Source organism: Gavialis gangeticus, unplaced genomic scaffold (genome assembly GCF_001723915.1).
Source record: "Gavialis gangeticus isolate Ggan-Ray unplaced genomic scaffold, GavGan_comp1, whole genome shotgun sequence".
In the NCBI taxonomy this organism is placed as follows: domain Eukaryota; kingdom Metazoa; phylum Chordata; order Crocodylia; family Gavialidae; genus Gavialis; species Gavialis gangeticus.
The window spans coordinates 36,083,432-36,104,147 of NW_017729008.1; the positions used below are offsets into that span (position 1 = coordinate 36,083,432).

At 42.4% G+C, this 20,716-nt stretch overlaps 1 protein-coding gene across 1 annotated transcript in view; it reads right to left on the bottom strand.

Annotated features, from left to right (window-relative positions):
- Window positions 1-306: 306 nt before the first annotated feature.
- TAF3 (TATA-box binding protein associated factor 3) overlaps window positions 307-20,716 on the bottom strand; it is a 186,813-nt gene continuing 166,403 nt past the window's right edge. The window contains exons 5-7 of the mRNA XM_019509596.1: window positions 5,416-5,674; window positions 1,276-1,382; window positions 307-556 (exon numbers count right to left, since the gene is read on the bottom strand). Coding sequence (XP_019365141.1) covers window positions 442-556; window positions 1,276-1,382; window positions 5,416-5,674 — 481 coding nt within the window. The 3' untranslated portion in view covers window positions 307-441. The remainder of the gene's footprint in view (window positions 557-1,275; window positions 1,383-5,415; window positions 5,675-20,716) is intronic.

A 20,716-nucleotide genomic window follows, 5' to 3' on the forward strand; every position in this document is an offset into this window, starting at 1 on the left:
GAAGGTCTCTTTAGTTTACAGTTTGCTGCCATTTACACGGTGATCTCTTCTAACACCTCACTCAGGCTCAGGAGAGAATAAAAACAAATCAAAAAGGAGAGAGCAGATATCTGTATTTACAACATGGATCACTGCTGCTTCCAATCCTCAAGAGCTGTGTGGGTAACTATTTACCCTTTGTCTCACTCTGTGCAAGTTCCCTTCGGCAGGTGAAAGTCAGCGTCAGAATGGACTAAGATCTAACCCACGGGGGCCCACACGGTTTCAAAAAAAACCTCAACAGTCCTGAATGGACAGTGTATTTTCGTTCCTGATTCACTTGAGTCATAATCCATAAAACCTGATGACGGATGATGAGACAGAAGCACACTGAATCCCTCTACAAAGGAGTCAGGGCAGAAGTGCTGAAGTGACCGTATGACTTAAATCCATGCAACGTCTTCAATGTGCTCTGTGCTTCCGCTTCTTGTGTTTTTTATCTTTCTTTTTGTTGGCACATTTAGAACAGAACCACTGTGTTTCTTCTGGAGGTTCAGTTGTAATTCCAACACAAGGCCTGTGAATTTGACAAAAAAGCACAAGGTTTCAGTGAGCCAAGGCTACTTTTATTTCACATCCCTATAAGACACATTTCTTTAGTTGGGAGACCGAATCTGACTAATATTTTCAGTCCAAAATCCATTACTATAACAATAGCTAGACATTCAAAGTCTCTTGTTTTGAAACAGAAAATATATTAGAAGGCTACTTCGATAACAATGGTATGTCAATAAAATGAGATGTCTCCACTTTGGGGTGTAATAGGTCAGATTCAAGATAACGTGTTTGCAGTAAAGCTTATTGTTTTTGCAGGCATTTTACCAGACAGCTATATGAAATGATTCGCTTCTTTATAAGAGCACAGTCTTCCAAAAGTAGTAATGCTCCCATAACGTGACACATTCTAGCTGCATTCCTCGTGCTCATATTCATATGGTTCTTTCAATATCATCAGACACGCACAGATTCCCAAACAATCTCAAAGCAATGTACTAGTTTTCTCACACATTTCACAGAATATTTCCACTAACAAAAAATCCCCAACCAGGTGTTAACTTAAAATTTACTTTTGCAAACTTCCAAAGTAACACAGGTAGAAGTAAAATTGTCCAAATGACCAGTGGGAACAAAGGGGAGCTGTTTAAACACTCTGCTTTTTTGTAACTAATATGGGGTTTTTTTAGGACAGCAGCGATCTTGGAAAGAATGATACAAAAGGAGAAGTGAGCAACTTACCAGTGATACCAATCATCACAATCATCACAGCCTATCATTGGACTGCCATCATCTGGTTTGTTACAGCCAGGACAGATCCAGATCTGGTTACCCCATTCATCTCGGATCTGGTGTAAAGAGGAAAGAAAATGTTGATTGCTTTCAGCAACCACTGGGCAGCAAAGCTGATTTCTCCTTAAAGTTAGGTTTCCTGTTTACCTGCCAGAGCTATTCACTGCACACACTATTCCTGGATAGGGGCATATAAGAATACCCTAACTGCAAGTGCTTACCATTACCATTCAAATTGATTTGTTGTGCTGGACTTCAAACATTTTTATGCACTGTTTTATAAACAAGTAAAGCGAGTTAAACCACTTGATCCATGAGAATATTCATTCCCACATAACAATCACCATGATTTAACAACACAGGCCACTAGTTCTGGTATCATCCCCATCAGAAGGACTTTTTATTCTTTAAATTCTATACTGGTTAGTGACAGAACAAGCAATGGCAGCCTCCTGCATAAGACAGCAGCCTCGTGTATGTAATACATACAGTGAAATGTGTATGCACTGCCTTATTACTTATTAGCCAAACCCTTCCATTCAAGTAGCTGATAAGATCAAGGATATAAAAAGTTGTTACTGAGTAACTTTCCATTCCCTTCATGACATTTATGTCACAGGACAATTTACTAAAGTGTAAATGAAATGAGAGAGGCAGATCATTTACAGTATTAAGCACATGTTTACTAACTCATCATACTCGATGCCTTATGATGGCCTTCTATTATTAATTCCAGCTCAAACCACACTCAAATTTGTAAAATTTCAAGACTCTTACCTAACAAGCCTTTTGTATATTTTGGTAAAATATAAAAATGCACAACATTCCATTCTGTGAAGTACAATTTATATGGGCAAATACATAAACAACCGTCCAAAGATTTACACTGATTTTATCACTTATAAACAAGGATTGGCAGGATGACTAAGTCTTTAGAATAAGATTGCATGTGTTTGTTTTCAGCAGTTGCTAGAACACATTGTCACGGCCCATGTAGGAGAATCACTTTTTCTTGTTATGCAGAAAGCTTAGAAAAATTACATTTAGAGTGAAAAAAGACAATACATACTATTATGGGGGGGGAACCTAACTACACACTGGACTATAAATCTCATACCATCTTCCAGGGAAGTCAATAAAAATGCTCAAGGGCTGCAGCCAATCTATCGTTCATGACTAACTCCTTTTAAAGTCTTGGGTTTTTTGTCATTCAAAACTAGATGATACAAGGCACAAGAAAATATGAAGCACTGGGCCTGCACTGACAGGGAAATGGACTGGCCAGCGTAACACAATTTGGTTTTAATAATCATTTTATCGACACATCTAATCTCACTTTTGCAAAGTCATTTCCTGTTGGTGCAAAAAACAATTTGGTCCCAGCGTAAAGTGACTACCTGGACTTCAGGATGCCAGGCTCACACAAAGGCATCTCTCTGAAGTAATCAAAGTAGAAAAAAGCAACACGCCGTGCCACTCTGCTGCAAACAAACAGTAGTACAGCTGTAGGAGTGCCAATTACAGCCAATTATAACCTGCTCGAGCAGCCTGGCTGTTAAAATGCCAAGCAAAACCTGCAGAATGCTTCCAAGATGGGCACTGTTTCTTTGCAGGTGTTCAACTTGGGACGTTCCCTGTTTTCATACAAGGGGCTGGTAGTGTCACCTAGTTAAGGCAGCCCAACACTTCCTCTTTACAAGCCCCTGGTTTTAGATGCTAAGGACTCTTTCAAACTTTAACTGTTCAGGGCAAAATGTTCCATTCTGCTTCAGCTAGATTTTTATTTACTTATTCATCTGGAGTAGAAGTTTTAAGGTAACAACAATAGGCCCTTTTTGGAAGATGGCTGACTGAGAGGTGCAGACAGGGTGGGGGCAAAGGAGTAAGGTCTTGGCTCTGGACGCCCACTGAAGAGGCTAAAAAGAAATATTTAGGAACTACCTATTCATCGAATGAGGCAAAATTCCTGCATGAAAAAATTGTAAGACCACTGTAAATTAAAGACTGTACACTAATCCTGGCGTTTCCTACCTCAACAGCACTTGGCCTTGCAAGCTTACAGTTCGTGATTTTAATTTGTTGCATATAAATCTTTTAGGCACAATAATGAGAGCAAGAGTTAGTAACCTCCCATCTTATGATATCGTTACAGAATATCTTTCCTTAGCTGGAGGAAAAATTATGCTTTTGTGGTTAAGACACTGGATTAGGGTTAATGGTGGATGGACTCTTGTCCTGGCCTTGACACAAACTTCCTGTGTGATTTTGGGTGAGTCATGTCATTGCTTTGTGCCCCAATTACCCAGTTATGCAAAAGTAGTGATATGATAATGCTTTCATTTTTCCTTCCTTTGTTTTGTCTTGTCCATTTAGATGATAAATTATTTGTCCCTTGCTATGTGTATGGTCAGGGTTTATACAATGAGACCTTGATCTCAGTTGGGGTCTCTGGCTAATTTGAAAAAGGAAAAAAATGGATCAGCTATTAGCAATGGCCTCCACTCCCCCCATATGGTAGCAAGACTTTGCATAAAGAAATACTGAGCTTAGAACACAATGAGTTTTCCCTTCTGTAATTAAACTAATGCTATCTGAAAACTGTTTGCTTTTAATGCTTATTGCGAAAATGAGATGTAGTACCAGCCCTCTGCAAGCAGTTTTCTCCTACAGTAAATTTCCTGGGGCACTGCTGTAATACAAGTAAAGTGATGATATATTTATTTTTGTGATAAAAATGGCAATATCATAGTTGGTATCTTCAACCCAAAAAGCTTTACTAAAACTGGTATGCAAATTGAACATGGGGATCCCTTCACCCAGCACTGTAATCAACTCCAGAGTGAAATGTAGCAGCTGGTTTAATAGGGCCTGGGAACATGATACAACAGTTTAAGGCAAGCAGTGAAGAATACAGTTTCCATTAGAAACCACATGGTAAATTTACAGGAGGCATCATTATAAAACAACAGCATTAACTGCAACATTTGGTCGATTTCTCATTTTAAGTGTAGGAAATACTATAATAAAAGCAAGCACCAGGATACTATAAATGGTGAAATGTTTAAAGTGGCACCCACGAAAGATACAGGTGCAAGACACAATTATTCACGTTGGAATACAGCCAAACGAGGGTAAGGATTCTACTGGTTCTGCATAGAGTTGCATCGTGTTCTTTAAATAGGGTGACCATATGTCCCAGTTTTGCCAGGACAGTCCTGGGTTTCATAGGCCATCCTGACATCCTGGCCAGTTAGCTAAAATTGAAGCAAAAGTCCCAGATTGGTGCCACCCCACCCACTCTAGCTTCTCCTGAGCAGTGGCTGGAGGCTGAGGGGCAGGCTGGGCTGAGCACCGCTCCTCCTGCCTGGGGCAGAGATCAGCCAGGCAGGGTGGGCCAGAGAAAGGGTCCAGAGATCAGGTACCTGTGTGGGGCAGGTCAGGATGGCTGCTCATTGCCAGAGGTATTGTGCTCTGCTGCTGTGGCTGCTGCTAAGGCCCAAGCTGCTCATGGCAGCTCCGGGCGGCTGCCGATGGCAGGGAGAGGCATCATGTGGCCACACAGCCTGGGTTGGTGGAGCTTGGGGGTGCTGCACAATGGCCACTCCCAGCTGAGTCCAGCCTCTGTGCGTGGGGGATGGAGCCTGGCTGCAGGTCTCCATGCTGTCCTGCCCCGCCCCATCATCAGTGTTACTGGGAGCTGTGGGGTTAGAGGGGCAGAGTGTGGCACTCTTCATCCTGGATCCCCTTACCCCTTCCGGATTTCCTTCATATAATACAGTTACCCTATCTTTAAAGATCAGACATGCTAACAAACTTGAAGCTTTTACATCTTTTCTAGAGGAAAACAATTTCCAGCAACACAAGAATCTTAGCCCCAGGCTAAACAGTTGGTGCCATACTCCCTCAGAGGAAGGAGTGCACTGTTCCTGCATTATACAGAGCTCTGTTATTGAACATCCAAGTATTAGCCCCACTTGAGTCAGGATGAGATCACAGAAAATGGTGAAAAGGTTAATTCACAACATGCAGCCAATGCAGTCAACATCTCACCAGCATTATGACATGGGTGGATTGGGGTTACACACTTACCACGTAAGTACTGACAGTCTCCGTTACCACACTCCGAACTGGTGCTTTGGAACCTCCTGCAGCCGAGACGGCAGGAGAAGGGGGTGGTATCAGAGCTGGCTGGACAGCAGGTGGTGGTGGTGGAGGAGGAGCTGGAGCAGGAGGAGGGGTCACATGGACAGGAGCTGGTACCGGAGATGGTGCAGGTGGAGGTGTTTTAGGACGATTCACGGGAGTAGAGGGTTTAGCCTCCGGAGCTGACACCACTTTGCTGATGACTCTGACAGTCAAAAAAATAAAAGAATTAATATACAACAGCTGTAAAAAGGCATTGACTAAACATGAGAGGCCAATTCATTTTGCCTTTCAAGATAGTTTTGTCACAGCACTAGGACAGTTTTAAGATCCTGACTTGCTACCAAGTTGCAGTAAACCGCCATTACAGAGTGAACTCCACTGCATGTCTCAACCAGACTTGCTATGTAGCCACTTTCTCTATGGCTTCCATAAACCACATTCATTTCCCTAGTTTTATCATGTTAATAGCCAAGTCTGTGGGAATTATTGCAAAGGAAAGTTTATCAGTTGGGAACAACAATTTCCATGTTCAAAATGAGAGATGCCCCAATCCTCCTAAGAATCTAAGTTAGTGGTTCTACATGTTTGCTAGTTCGGTACTTCTTTTCTAGGATGGTTGTGGAATTAGTGGTGGATTCTATCATGAAAAATAAATGACATATGCTACATATTCAGCCACTGTAATACTACTTTAGTACTTGAAGTAGACAGTGTAAAGCTCTAACAAACATACATTGAAGAACAGTCTTGCACAGGGAGAAGAAAACAGTAGATGACCTGATATTTAAGCCATGTACAGGCATTCAGTTTGTCCTGGAAAAGTCTCTGTTCTCCCTGTAGAAACCATGAGCATACAGATGTTTAGGATTTTTCTCCCTTGCAGCAAAAATGGCTGATCTAGGAGAAAAATAACCTGAAACAATCAGGGCTAAATCATTCTCAGGAGGGTTACTTTTGGGAGAACGAATGTCTGTACATGTTCCCTACGAGAGAACCCATAGCATGGTCCTCCACTCTCTCAGGGTGCTTTGCTTCTGCCACCTGCTGCCTCCCCCAGGGAAACAGCAAGTTGCTCGCTGGACACTACTGCTCCAGCCAAGCAGGGAGCATAATACGCCCCCTTCACAATCTACAAATTGAGCTACAGGAAGACACAGACTGACCCTGATCAGTTTTGTCAGCTAATCAGGGCTGCCCTGTGCACTGTTGCCATCTGTCTCCAGGTAGACTGAGGAAGCCTGCAGAGCAGGTTAAGATGTGTGCCCAAAGGCTCCCTGGCTATGCTGTACCAGCACTACCAGCTCTACTCTTCAGGGGCTCAGTATTCAAATATCTGTTCAGGCATCTCTGGGTAAGTTTTTCTACTGGAAGAACAAATCTGGGAGAATTCTCCCAGATCACCTGAATGCGTGTATGCAGCCTTATTAGGTAATACTTTATACATATCATGCTATAAGCAAGGCAGTGAATTTAACAGAAAGAGGAGGAATAAGGTCCCTGCTATAAAAATCTTACAATCTAGTTCAGAAGCAGAGGGTTGAGATAATGAAAAGATATTAGTGTATCTAAAATAAAAACAGAAGGATGCTTGTTTTCAGACAGATGCATCTTCTTATATAGTTCCTTTAGCTAAAATGATTTTGCAAGGCTAAAGTGGGAATGTGGATCAATGGCTGACATGCTGGAAAGGTGTGGGTTTTGAGGACAGATTTAAATAGAAATAAATACTCCAGATACTGCAGCAGCATGGGAAGAGAGATGAAGGAAGCAGAATTTGAGCAAGGAATTGGATGAAGTCAAGGGAAAAGGGATGAAAACTTGGCTCCACTGAAGTTAAGGGGAATTATGCCTCTAACTGCAGGTAAAGCTCTTGTGGTTTACTTTCCACTTGCCACTGTTCAAGAGCATGTCCATAAGCAGCAATCTCAGAGCAGCCGACGCATGGCAGAGCCATGTTCCTCTTTACCTTAGATAGTGGCCTCAAGGTCAGACAGAGCTGAACAGAATCTCCAGCTCAGCCAAGGGAGCTTTTCCCATGCTGATTTCCATATTAGTAAAAAGAAATTATGATAGATCACTACTATGCCTGATTATCTGCACAAATGGAGATCAAAGGGGAGATAATGAGAAAACCTTTTTCTAGGAAATAAGTTGTTAAAAGAATATTTACTATCATACACTTAACCATTTTCATTAAAAGGGGATAAAGCATTCTTTAATGTCACAAATGATTCCTGTTGACAAGAATGCCCTAAGAGTACACTGCAGCTATTCTCTTGCAATAGTCAACATACAGTGTGGCCAGGCAAAATCTGCATCCAGCACGGAATCTAAACTGAATTGCAAGAAAGATTGGAAACTATCAAACATTTAATGGTAAGCTGATATATTAACCTTAAAAAAAAGAGAGAGCTTCTAATTGTGAAAGCCTGTTTGCACTACTAAACTACAATGCTAACAAACAAGTTATAGAAAAGAATCACAATAAAAAATATAATTCTGGTGACCAAATATGTTACCGTTTCCACCTGCTGTGGACTAAAGATGAGAGACAGAAAAAGAACAACCAAATTGGAGGAACACAAGAAAACTAGCCAACAGAGAAAGCCTGAAGTGATGTGGGATTGATTTCCAGAGTCAGTAACACTGTTTACAACTTCAACCTCATGACTCTGCATTTCTGCTATAAAAAACCTGACAATAATAAAAATGAGATGAGGGACAGAGGGCAAATCAACACAGAGGGCAAATTATTTGGCACAGAAAAAAAATTTCTTTGGATAGTTCAAAGAACATCCTTGCTCTTTCCTTTCCCTCTTTTTGTTTATATGTTTTTATGATTAAACTACAAGTCTTCAGGCCACCATCTCTTAAGTACAGCCTAAGAAAATGTGCTAGCCACTGTGATTTTAAACACAACTTTTTGTCTACTGCAAGTGAAGTCTAATATCTGTTTACACAAAGGTATTAGCTGGTTATGGTGAATGGTATCTAAAACTGTGCTAGCTTTTAATGTCTTTTTCTAGCATAGATAAAGACAGGTCCTGTTCCTTAATGGGGTCTTAGAAGCCACTATAATAAAACTGATGAAAATGCTTCAGCAACTCCAAATGCACAGGCAGGTCAAAACAAACTCTCACTATGTTCACTGATTACTAGTAGCTGTAGTAGTAACAAGCAGCAGTCAATTTATTGCCACTCAAAGAAGGGAACTTAAAGGTGTTAAATAATTTCCTACATTCAGATATAATTCCTACCATCATTCTTACACTGGACTGTGGGTGTGACTGGAACAAGCACCCAGTACAAGGTTGGTTTGTTTATCTTGGCTTTGACAAAGTTATCATGTAGGAAAGGTCAGCATTTGGAAACACCCTTGGACCTACCACTCTATAGAGCTAATGATATTCTGTGGCAGAAAAGAAAGGAATTGCTCAGGCTTATATCACTTGAAAGATGATGGGGTAATTTCAGAGAGGATGGATCCCTTGGTCTCCTATCTGAAGACACGGGCTGTCTACATGGTAATACGTAGGTGGGGAGAAACTAAAGTAAAACAGCTGCCCTGTGACTAATAATTAACGCTACTTCAGACTTGTATAGAACAATAACCACAAGCACTTTATAAATCAGAGCAACAATTGTCAGCCCCATTTTACAGGTGATGAAATTGAAGTGGAGAGGCCTAAGATCATGTTGTAATATAGAGGCAGACACCAAAACCAAACCCCTGCCCCCATAACCAGTTCCTTGCTTAGATGCGCCATCACCCATGAGGCTACAGGAATTTAGAAGCAGGTAATAATTTACTTTAATATGTATACTACCTATTTTCAAAATGTGCTAATGTGCGACATGGCATGGCACTTGCACAAAAAAGTTGGAGGCTAGATTAAATTATTCTTAGAGGCAACCAGAGAAAACCCGAGATCAGGCAGTGAACGAAACACGTTCAGAACCTTGAGATCAGAGTTACGTTTCTCCGTGGGCTGCTTGCCTACCAACATGTCATCACGATTATTTTCTATATTAAAAAGATAAAAATCAAGTATTACCATTTTTATGAAAATGGCTGTTTCAGAATGAAGGGGTGTGAGAAAACCCTTGGACTAGATGTGGTAATGAGAGCCTCCATCCACCGTACAAAGTAACAACTATAACCACTCCCTTCTCAAAGAAACTGGAATTATTGCATAGGCTTTGTAGTACAGCTGTTATTTTCCTCTTCAACTTTTAAGTATCCTTTGAACTTTTTTTTACGGTAAGATGAAATACATCTCATACAAAATGTCTTAATGTATTTATAAAAAAATACATGCATTTATAACTAATATCCTAAAGTATGTAAAGATATAGTGGAATCCTTTTATAAAGGAGGATTTGGTCAATTCCACTTTGATCATTACTTTGGACTGATCAATCCATTCAGATCCACGAAAAAGACCTCCCCAAACATGGGCACAGAAGAAAGTTCTCTTGCAAGCACAGAGCGACCCACAATTTTTAGTACCAAGGCAGACAACCTTGCAAGCCAGGCAAAAATCCTGGGAAGGCAGGATTTTTACTACCAAGACAGATCAGCCAGGTTATAATTGGCTTTAACTGGCACAAGCTATGACCCACTGGCTCTGGAGCAGAGGGGGACTCAAAGGTATTTAATTTATTTCCTACCGTAGGAAGTAGCTGGTCTGATATCACCATGATCCTCACATTGCCTACTTAGTATAAGCAGAGGGAAAAGACAAGCGTGCCAAAAGCCTTCAGAAAAGTATGATCTGAATCACTAAGTTGAATGTTTATTACTAGAGGTGATGCCACGAAATGATTATACTGAGTTATCACAGGCTAGCCAGGAGTCAGTCTAATGAACCTCATTTTATTGAGGGTAAGGTTCCAAACGAATTCTTCCTCAAAAGCTGGCTAAATTTACTTCCTACTCTCATAAGTGCCTTAGGCATGTAGGAGCCCAGGGCATTTTTACACAGGAGGCGCTTTAATTAAGAGCGGGTCCAAGAGCACCTGGAGTGTCTCGTGTATCAGAGAATCCATGCTTCAAAATGATGGCAAGGGTGCTTTATCTAAAGCTCAACGAACAAGCTTTAGTTAAAGGCCCCCCCCCCCCACACACACACACTTCTGAAATACAGGGACACTGATATCCAAGATGCAGAGGCTGGCTGGAGCGCAGTAATTACCACACTCCAGCAAACTCTATTAATCGAGTCTGCTCCAATGCGCTGTAATTCCAGCAGGTTGGAGCAGCCTCTGGGCTCGTGTACAGGCACCCCTAAAGTGCAGTTAAAGAGGAAAAGTTATGCCACTTTAATTATTGCAGTATAACCAAACCATTCCTTGCACTGATAATTTTTTTACAGGTAAGGGAGGAAAATAAACTGTACTGGTAACTATTTTGATATAAAAGCACGAAACCTCTAACTGAAACGGTTACACTGAGAAAACATCAAGTAGGCTGAAGATAAAGTTAAGAATTTCAAAAATGCCAACAGGAATTAGGAACTTAAATGCCACCGACTTTCTATAAGACCCAGGAGATGTGATTTTTGTAGCAGCAAAAAGCTTGTAGTGCTACAAAAGGTAAATTGTTACTGGTGGGCACACGTACGCAGCCCACTGGTTGCTTGGCTGGAGGGTAACAAAGCTGCCACAAGGGCAGCTCCAGCCAGGGGTTACAGAGCTGCTCCATAGCTCCCCCAGCCCTCAGGGAAGTCTGCCAGACAGGCTCACTGACCAGCTTGTGAGGGTTTTAAAGTTCCCAGCACCCAAGTAGCACCAAAGCTGGCTGGAGCTGGTCTCTGGATCCCCACAAGCCCTTTAAAGTTCCTGTAGTTTAATGGGCTGCTTGTGTGCGAGCACCAAGAACCCTTTCAAGTTCCTGGGTTGCAGACAGCCCTGCTGTCCTTGCAGTCAGGTGGCAAAGGTGACAGGGCTCCCTGTGAGCCTCCTGTGGTAGCAGGGGCAGAGATTTGAGGACTTGAAGGGGCTGGCAGGCTTGCACTGCTGGGCAACAAGAGTGAGGGGACTGCCTGAGAATACCCTGCAGCAACAGGAGGTGATGGTGGGGAGGAAGGAGAGGGGCCTGCGGCTCCTGATCAGCCCCTGCCACCACCGCTTGCACAGAGACAAGAGTGAGAAGGCTCCCAGTAAACTATGGCAGGGTTAGAAACTCAGGCTAGACATCAGGAGGCGCTACTTCACAGTCACGGCGGCTAGGATCTGGAACCAACTTCCAAGGGAAGTGGTGCTCGCTCCTACCCTGGGGGTCTTCAGAAGGAGGCTAGATAGACACCTTGCCAGGGTTGTTTGATCCCAGTACTCTTTCCTGCCATGGCAGGGGGTCAGACTTGATGATCTGCTCAGGTCCCTTCCGATCCTACCTACTATGAAACTAGGGGATGATCAGGGAGTGCAGACTGCCCCCCCTGGCCCATTAGCCCCTGCTGCTGCCTGCAGAGAGCCCCTCACCACTGCTGCCCAGACAGGACTGCCCTGGACTTCTCTGTTCTCTGTCCCCTCCTCACAGGGACTGGGGCTGTTCCTCTGCTCCCTGTCTGCTGCAGCTCTGTCCCCAGTGCCGCTCATTATCTGCAAGCTGCCCGGGGTGACGAGCCTGCTGGATGGTTTCCACCAGCGATGTACCTAGGTCCCAAGTTGTGGCAATAGGGATGGTGCTGCCTGGAAGTCAGCCACGCAGGGTTTCCTGATAGCTCCCCACTGGGCAAGCTGGCAGGGAGCCACCTGCCTCCCCTCCCTCTCTTCCTCTTGGAGGGAGGAAAAGACAGCTGAGCATTATGGAATAGTGAGGGTCTCTAGACATGACCACACATTATGTTTATTCTGGAAAGACAAAGAAGTTGCTATCCGAAACAGCCAACTCTTTGCTGTAGGTTTTGTGGCAGGTGAGCCATTTTTCTAGCACGATAAATAGCATGAAGGTGTGGCCAGCTGCTTTGCAGTGTTAAAACAGCTGATACCGCAGGACAAACATAACATCTGTAGAGACTCCAGGGGGACTTCAGCTTCTAGATGCCTAAGTTCTGACATTCTGAAAATATTACTATGTGACACCACACAGTATTGGCCAACTCAGGCTTCCCAAGCACCAATGAAGACCAGCTGATATGTTTTCCAAGATGGCCATTTTTCCCACTATCCATGCAATGCCAGAAAGCACAAAACTCCAGTGGAAGTTGATAGGAACTCTGATGGCAAATGGACTGCGGACCTTGGCCCTGAAAACGAGGCGTCTCACTTTGATATGGCAAATTACCTAAAACTTGATTTTCTTTCCCGCTAAAAAAATGTACAGAAAAGTCAACAGTCAGTGAAATGCTGCCTGTTCTTATGCAACAGAAACAGCAAAACTTCTGCATAATGGAAAATAAACTTTATTGAGGTTTCATTGTGTACTCTGAAAGCATAACAGCTCCACATTTTTCCTACTACAGCGTAAAAGAAAGCCTGAGCACATCATGCTTATGCTTAGAGACTGACTTTTGCACTCTTATATGCAAACGGGCTTGTTATTCTTTAGAAGAACTGCCATCACCCAACGTGTTTCAGAAGAGCAGAAAACTATGTTAGAAGATAATATACCCAAGACAACTAGACCAGTCTGTCTGCACGCGCACATGCACGTACACAGATGTCTGAAGTAGAGTCCTTGCTTTAAGAAACAGGCTGCAAAATATATTCCATAAGCATGGATGCAAAATACTTTGTCACAATATCCACCTGTCTCTGTTCTCTCATAAATGCCCTTTCAACGGTACGGACTTACGAGCATGCACACACACAAGGTTCTGCTCCCAGATCTGCACCTTTTCTGTGACTAATCTCTCCAAATACTACTTCAACCATCTCTGCACTGCCCACTCCCAACACTGCTTCCCAACATTGAGCCCAGCTCTCCCTGACATCTTACCACGGGTAGTACAGGACCAGCCAAATCTATATGGGGACGAGACAGAGTTGTATCTTTTGCTACCAATTTCTTTCCTCGTCCTTCTTTCTCCATAGTCCTCACCACCACCACCCATGTCCCTATTGCTTGGAAATGACCCATTCTGCAGCACTTTATGCTAGAACCAGCATTTGGATAGTGCCTTATGCGTCTCCCAAGGAAGATGCAAAAGTAAACTGGGGCAGCTCTAGAAAGGTCTCCACCTGAATAATAAACACTGTTTTCCCTTTGTTGCTGGCACTTGCCCAGTGCAAAACTGAGCCATGCTGTCAGCCCTGAACCAGGGTCTCCTGGCCCAGGAACACACTCCACTACCAGATGAATCACTCATCTAACAGCTGTACTTTGACCATAAGCTCCTCAGAGTTGGGACCGACCTTTTCGCTGTGTCAGCACGATGCCTAGTGTACTGGGACCTGACACTGCCCTCCCAGGAATCAAAATAATACACTGAATATTTGGCTATTTATTTTTCATTTCCCGGGTTTTTGTTTTTTTTTTTTTTTTAAAGTGACAGGTTTTGATCAAGAGATGCATTTAAAGAAGCCAGAAAGAAGTCAGTTCCCTTCTGTAGGTTTGAAGAGACTATTTTTAATGAGTAAGCATCTGCTCTCAAGCCTGTTGCATACATTTGTTCCAGTTGTTCTACCAAGGGTGGTTGCTCATCCCCATTTCCATATGCACCCTGCTGAAGCAGGTATGTGTCTAAACCTGCTTGGAGTGTGCTTCTCCTGTTAACTGAGATGTACTAGATACATAATTTTTTACTCTTGTACAACAAACAGGAAAATCAAATCAGGTCTCAATCACCTGTTTCGTCTTCTGACTCAGACCTCTTTGTGGATTTGTTGTTGGAGCAATCCACCAAGTGTGGGAGCAAATGAAAATAATTTTGCCTCAGCCTTCCACCTGCCAAGAGCAAAGTGAATAATTAAATGGGGTGGCTTCTGTAATTAGAGAAGAGGCTAATACTAAGCCTGAGGTTTGAAATAACTCTCAGGCACGAGGTAGTGTTCTAGATTAGACGTAGAAGCACAGTGGACCTGTCATTTTTTTCTAAACTTATTTTGGTCATGGAAATCCTACTGCCTTCATGAACAAAGACAATGGCACCCAAAGGTACATCATACCCTTCTGAAGCCCCAAGAGCAACTGAAAAGCTGAGGGCAAATATATGATCTTTCTCCTGACTGTTCTCTTCAGCCTATGAATCATGCCCAAGACAATGTCTTCAGTAAAGACCATATGATGGTGTACTTACAGAGACATCCTCCAGCTCTTTTTTCAGAATTTAATTTAGGCATTTAAGAAAAGACAAAAAATATATATATGATGAGCTAGCAAAGCCCTAAAGTTTCACTGGGATTCTTAAATCCTATGGTATCCCTCTGTGTGCTTGGATAGAAGAAATGAGATCATTTTTCACTTCTCTCTTTGCTTTGGTGGTCTACCAACTATATCAAAAATTGATTTAACCGGTATTAAGTTTTCTGTTCTGTAGAAAAAGTTGATGGATTGACGAAGTGTGAGCTCTATTATTACACTGTTAACACTTAGCCTTTCACTGCTAAGTGCTACATTGTAAAATAATTGGGATACCCATTAGTACTGTAATAAACATAGACATTCACTGCCAAGACTCCATTGTTTAATTTTTCCAAACAGTGGTTTACCCTTCTACATTTTTCTCCCTGAAGTATCACTTTTTCCCTCCTATTTAATTCCACAATAAGTTCTCCTCCAGAGCTTTCTGTTGAATAAGCAATGTCTCGCAGGGTAACCAACACCGCCCACAGCTGTGTCCCACAATAGCCCCATGCTGCTTGCATTACATCTTTTGGAGGATTTGGTCACGGTGCCTTAACTGCTACAAACACTGGTCTTATTCATAAAAACGTGCAGAAGGAGGGGCTTCCAGCAGGATTCCTTTACCTGTTTCCCCACCACAAAACAGTGAAATAAATGGAATGGGTCATGAGCTGCCTGGCCTGTAATGCAAACCTACGGCTTGACAAGTCAATGAAGAGCCAATCCTTCTCTCCTCAAACCATACAGAGAAAGCCAAGGTTAGGAGCAAACAATATGGATATGCCTACATGAGGAGTTTAATGATCCCCATTATTCAGCTTCTATGGGCAAGCACTATGAAGCCAGTAATCTAAATTATTGAAGTTTGAATAACTTGTGACCAAATAACTCAAAGTTCAAAAGTTTCTTCACAATGGGCTTTCTCATTTATCCTTGAGAGAGCAGCACTCCTCCTGTGAAAAGCCTACACATTTCCAGCAAGGAAGGTATCATATAATAGGAAGGATTTTATATAAAACTGGAAATTCCAGTTGTTTTATTTCAATTACCTATTCTAGTTCTCCACAGACTTTTTCAACTCCCATCACCACGTGGTTTGAACCTCTTATAGAAGTAATGTACTATTTTAAAACGACTTGTGCTACTTCAGTATCCACAGACCCCAAAGAGCTAAGAATTATACAAAGAAAGTCTGTGTCCCAATTAAATGAGCAAAAATGTTTTCAGAGCCTTATTTCTACCTCTCCTTTAGGTTCTCTTCTCTTACCTGACTGCTGGAGATTTCTAGGCAGCTACCATTTGTGCCTGATTACAGAAACATAGGCGAGTGAGCTTATTATGGTGAAAGCTAACAGACTGACAATCACGGGAAGAAAATGCAAAATGGCAGGGCAGGCTTCCCACTCTCAGGTCCATCAGTGTGCTTCTGAGTCCCCAGTGCTACACACAGCAATAGCATCTAGTAGAGAGAAGACATCTCCGTTCCTCTTGTCATTCCTTCCTTGGCTTCTGCTGAGATTCCCTGCATGGGGTGCCATTCATTGTTAGTTGCTTTGACTTTTTTTTGTAATATGAACAAATTTTGTAATACAGGCAGTCCTCGGACTTACGACATGATTGGTTCCTGAAAACCACGACTTAAGTCAAAACGTTGTAACTCGGAACCAATTTTTTCATAAGAAACAATGTTATAAATGGGGGATTGGCTCCAGAACCAAGACCCGATACCCTGTTTTCACCAAAAATACCCCAGAATTTTGTACTCAATCAATTATAGATGAGTAACATAGCTACATTAATGTATTTATATTGCAAATAGTAATCATATTGATTTGGAAGGACTTCTTTGAGGTGACTTTGCTGGACTTTTTGAAAGGCTCTTGGTTGGACTTTTTGAAGGGCTCTTTGGCTGAAGTCTTCCCAGGAGTCTTGGCCCCAGGTTTTTCTGGAGTCTTGTCTGCTTTCTTAAAGAAAGCATCCAAGGAAGTCTGGAGAGATGTTCTCCAGGGAGACGAGCGACGTAGCGAACTTGTTCGCTGGTGTGGTGTTTCATCAGATCAAGCGTTGTAAAGTCGAAACTGACGTCATAAAGTTGAAACAGGACATCAATTTATAAATGTTGTAAGTGGGAAACGTTGTAACTCAACACGTTGCAAGTCGAGGACAGCCTGCATGGGCAAATTTTGTAATATGGACTTTTTTCACTACACTGAATACATTTCAGCCAGGTCACAGAGCAGCACTTTGGAATGAAGTGAAGTTAATGAACATTAGGAACAAAAATCTAGTCTATCCATTATTCCTTTAGGGCTTTATTTGAATAATAAACTCAGATAGTAATTATATATCTATATTCTGAGTGAAGATAGCTATACTTCTGTCCACTTAAAATTCCAAGATAGATGTGGATGGGGCACATCAGATTACAAGCCAACTTGCTGCTTAAACTATCCTCCTCCACTCAGCTCTAAAGTCCCCTACTGAAAGCAGAGTGAGGATACAATGCAGAAAGCCAAAAGTTAGATGCCTGGCATTTTAAGATATAGATTAAAGACAATTTTACCAAAAAAGAATGTGCCCTGCTTCCAAGTCATGGAAGCCCTGAAAAAAAATATCAATTATATGTTGCTTTTGTAGCCTTGCATTAAAGACAGAAGTTATGGGGCTTTAAAAAAAATCTGGCTTTAAAGATGTAACAACTGTATCATAAATAAAAGAAATAAAACAAACAGTGAAGTGTATGTCATTTGTATCAGGGACCAGAATGCCAATTTTCAGCAGCTAAGCATTTTGAAAAATCATTGTGTGTGACATACAGGCTTGCCTGGGAAAAAAAATTATCCAGTTGAATAGTAAACAAAAAGCCACCTCAAGATAATTTAACAAAATAGCTAAATTATTTGTTCATCACTTGGAGGAGATTTAAATTCTGAGAGTCCACACCAGCCTTTTTCCCCTAGATAACAGATCTTAAGGGCCTTCCTATTCTGACTCAATTAGCAATCTTGTGCCTCGATAAGACTGCAGGGGAAAAAACGCCCCAAAAAACCCTTTCCAACGTATCATTCAAATCATATCTAAAAAGGTGGTCATAAATATTTTAAAACCCAAGCAAACTAATAAGAGCTGGGCCCATTAAGGATAAGATCTTTTACAACAAATTAAATAAAACAATTTATTGAAGCCTGGACTTGAGATAAACTAGATTTACTAGCTGACCTTTTATTCATTTAAAGAACAAAATTAGCTCTAATTGCATTAGAATGGAATCCAGTAAATTTCTTCTAATGTGGCATCCATGCAAGTATTGCTGTAATTGTTTACAACTAAGATGGAAATGCTCTGATTATAATCTACTTTCCACTTGTTTTACTGTGCAGTTAAAGCACTTGCAAAAACCTAAAGTGTAACTGGTTTTTTCTACATTGTTCTACTTATCCTTCAGTAACAAGCTATGCTTTCATGTCAATTTTCCTGACATTATACCCCATACATTTGTAAGGAATTATGAAGAGCCACATTCTTAGGATTGATAGTGTGCTTATGTAGCGCCAACCTAAATGGAGGCATTGCTTTCTGACTCGGACCAGGAGATATTAGCATTTTTAGGAATTATGAAGAATTAAAAATCTCCATCACAATTGACACGGGCTTCCACCTTGGCCGTCAGTCTCAGCAGAAAGGCTGAGAGCTGAATAGGTAGAGAGAATGAGCTGCTCCCTCGCTGCTCAGGTGGTCTGTCTGAAGTCAGGGCTGAAGCACATGAGAGGATGCCTGTGCTGTCATCAGCTTGCTGTACTTACTCTGTGAATAGGGTTTCCATTTCAAGTGCCACCTATCTTGGCATCTCTAAGAAGAATATGAAGCAGCTCTTTATGGCTCTGCCTGTCTCTGAAACTAACCCCGGAACACGGTGTTTTAAGTTAAACTCCTCCAAAAGCACAGTGCTAACCTGAAAGTATGTCCTACCAAGGTAAACTGCAGCAATCAAGGGACTCAGCAGCTAAATAATTCAATACCCCGTCTACAGTTCACTCCTCAGTTCCCTTTCTCAACTTCAAATAACTCACTTCCACCACACACAGCCTACTTACTTATCTGCAGCCTCAAGCAACCCCAGAAGCAACTTTGACTTCAGCCACAAATGCATCAGTGCAGATCTTAACACTGTAATTTCCATATTAAAATGACTACCCAATTAAGAAGCGGAACTATCAACACAGACGAAGCATTCACCAAACTTCTCCTAACTGCAACCCACCCTAGCACAATGTTGCTCTTTGTGCCTGCCTTCGAGGCCGGACTACAAAGAGATTGAAGATCCTGCTCTAGCACTGGAGCTGACAGAGCCGAGTGTTTTAGCTCAGGCAGTAGATGCTTGCAGTGTTTGTTCCAGATGTGGTGAGTTCAATGCCCACTTCTGGTGATCTGCCATGGACATTTTGTTCCATAAACACTTCAGAGAAAAATTTAGTTTGCTGCTGCCATTTGCAATCTGGCTCCACCTCAGTTGCACATACTTCTACCAAGCCACACACAGTCCTATACTCAGGCAGGCAATGAGAGTCGCACCTCCTAAAAATTAGCACAGCATAAGAACGTGCAACTAGCAGTCTGAGCTAGGACTGAGTGTTAGCTTCACAGGTTGAAAGCAGATTTATATTGGAGAAGCTCCTAGAGTAGTGGTTTTTTCTCAATCTTTTTTTAGACTCAAGGTGCCCCTCCAGGACTTTTCAAAATTTAGCAGCATTCCATTAAAAATAATATATGATGTATATCATAATAGAAACATTCTAATCCTGTCATTAATTAAATATGGTAGCAATCAATTCAAGCATTCTAATTATATTATATTCACCCCAATGCCAGCACTGCTGCAGCCAGGTGGATCTCAGCTGCATGCCTCCTGCAGAGCCAGACTGAGAAACAGATGTGGTAGGAGTGTGTACTCTTGTCCAGCCTTTCCTGGTCTGGCCCTGCATGGTATATCCTGGATACACAGGTGTGCAGGGCACACAGACCTGTCCCACGCACCTGTTTTCAGGAGGCATGTCAGAGTTGAACTGAGAAGTGGCTGCAGCTGAAAAGCGTGCCTGCTTGCATTACAGCAAGCACTCTGTTTCTGCTGAAGTTCTTCCCAGTTTGCTTCCAACGTGCCTCAAGAAAAAGGGGCGTGAGGAGCAATTTCACCCCACAGTGGTGGTAGCCCAGTGTTGTGGCAGGTTCTTGCAGCACTTCTGATGAGAATCCCTGTCCCAGAGGCTTCAATCAAAGGCTTTACTGCGTTGAGGTCTGGATGAACACCTACCAAGAGAGATCCCTGCCTCACAGAATTATGTGGCTCTGCGGAAGTGTGAGAGCACGGGCAGAAAAGAGAAGGGGATGTAGCTTTAAAAATCATCTGAATGCTTGTTTGGTTGGTTGTGGTGGAACATGCGGTCTGCACCAGCTTTCCCTGATAACCATCTGTCAGGAAAGGCCCCTCTTGGTCTGCTATCTGGCACCATGTAAACCAGTACAGCCTGTCCCATAGCCGGATTGTCGACAACTAAACTGGTGCCCCCACCTGGGCTTGCCTGGGTGAGGAGGATGTGTGGACACCCAGCAGGACCAAAAACCTGTCAAAGGGTGGATGAGCTCCGTGCAAGCCAATGGCCATCCATGCCTGGAGAGGCGATGGGTCCCACCAGGTTATCCTGCCTGAAGAATCACCAGTGATGCAAAGCAACTCAGCTAACCTCACCAGAGTGGAGCAGGATTGTTACAGCATTTAAGGTGCCCTGACGGTTGCAGTGGCCTTGGGACTGACCTCCCCGATTACTACCTCCAAGCATAGGGATTTCCCAGGTTTTTAAATAAATGTGCATCAGTGGAGAAAGATACTAACTAATATAGCTATAAATGCTGTTCCTTATAGAGCCCAAGGTCTTATGATACTCTCCCATGGTACCCTTC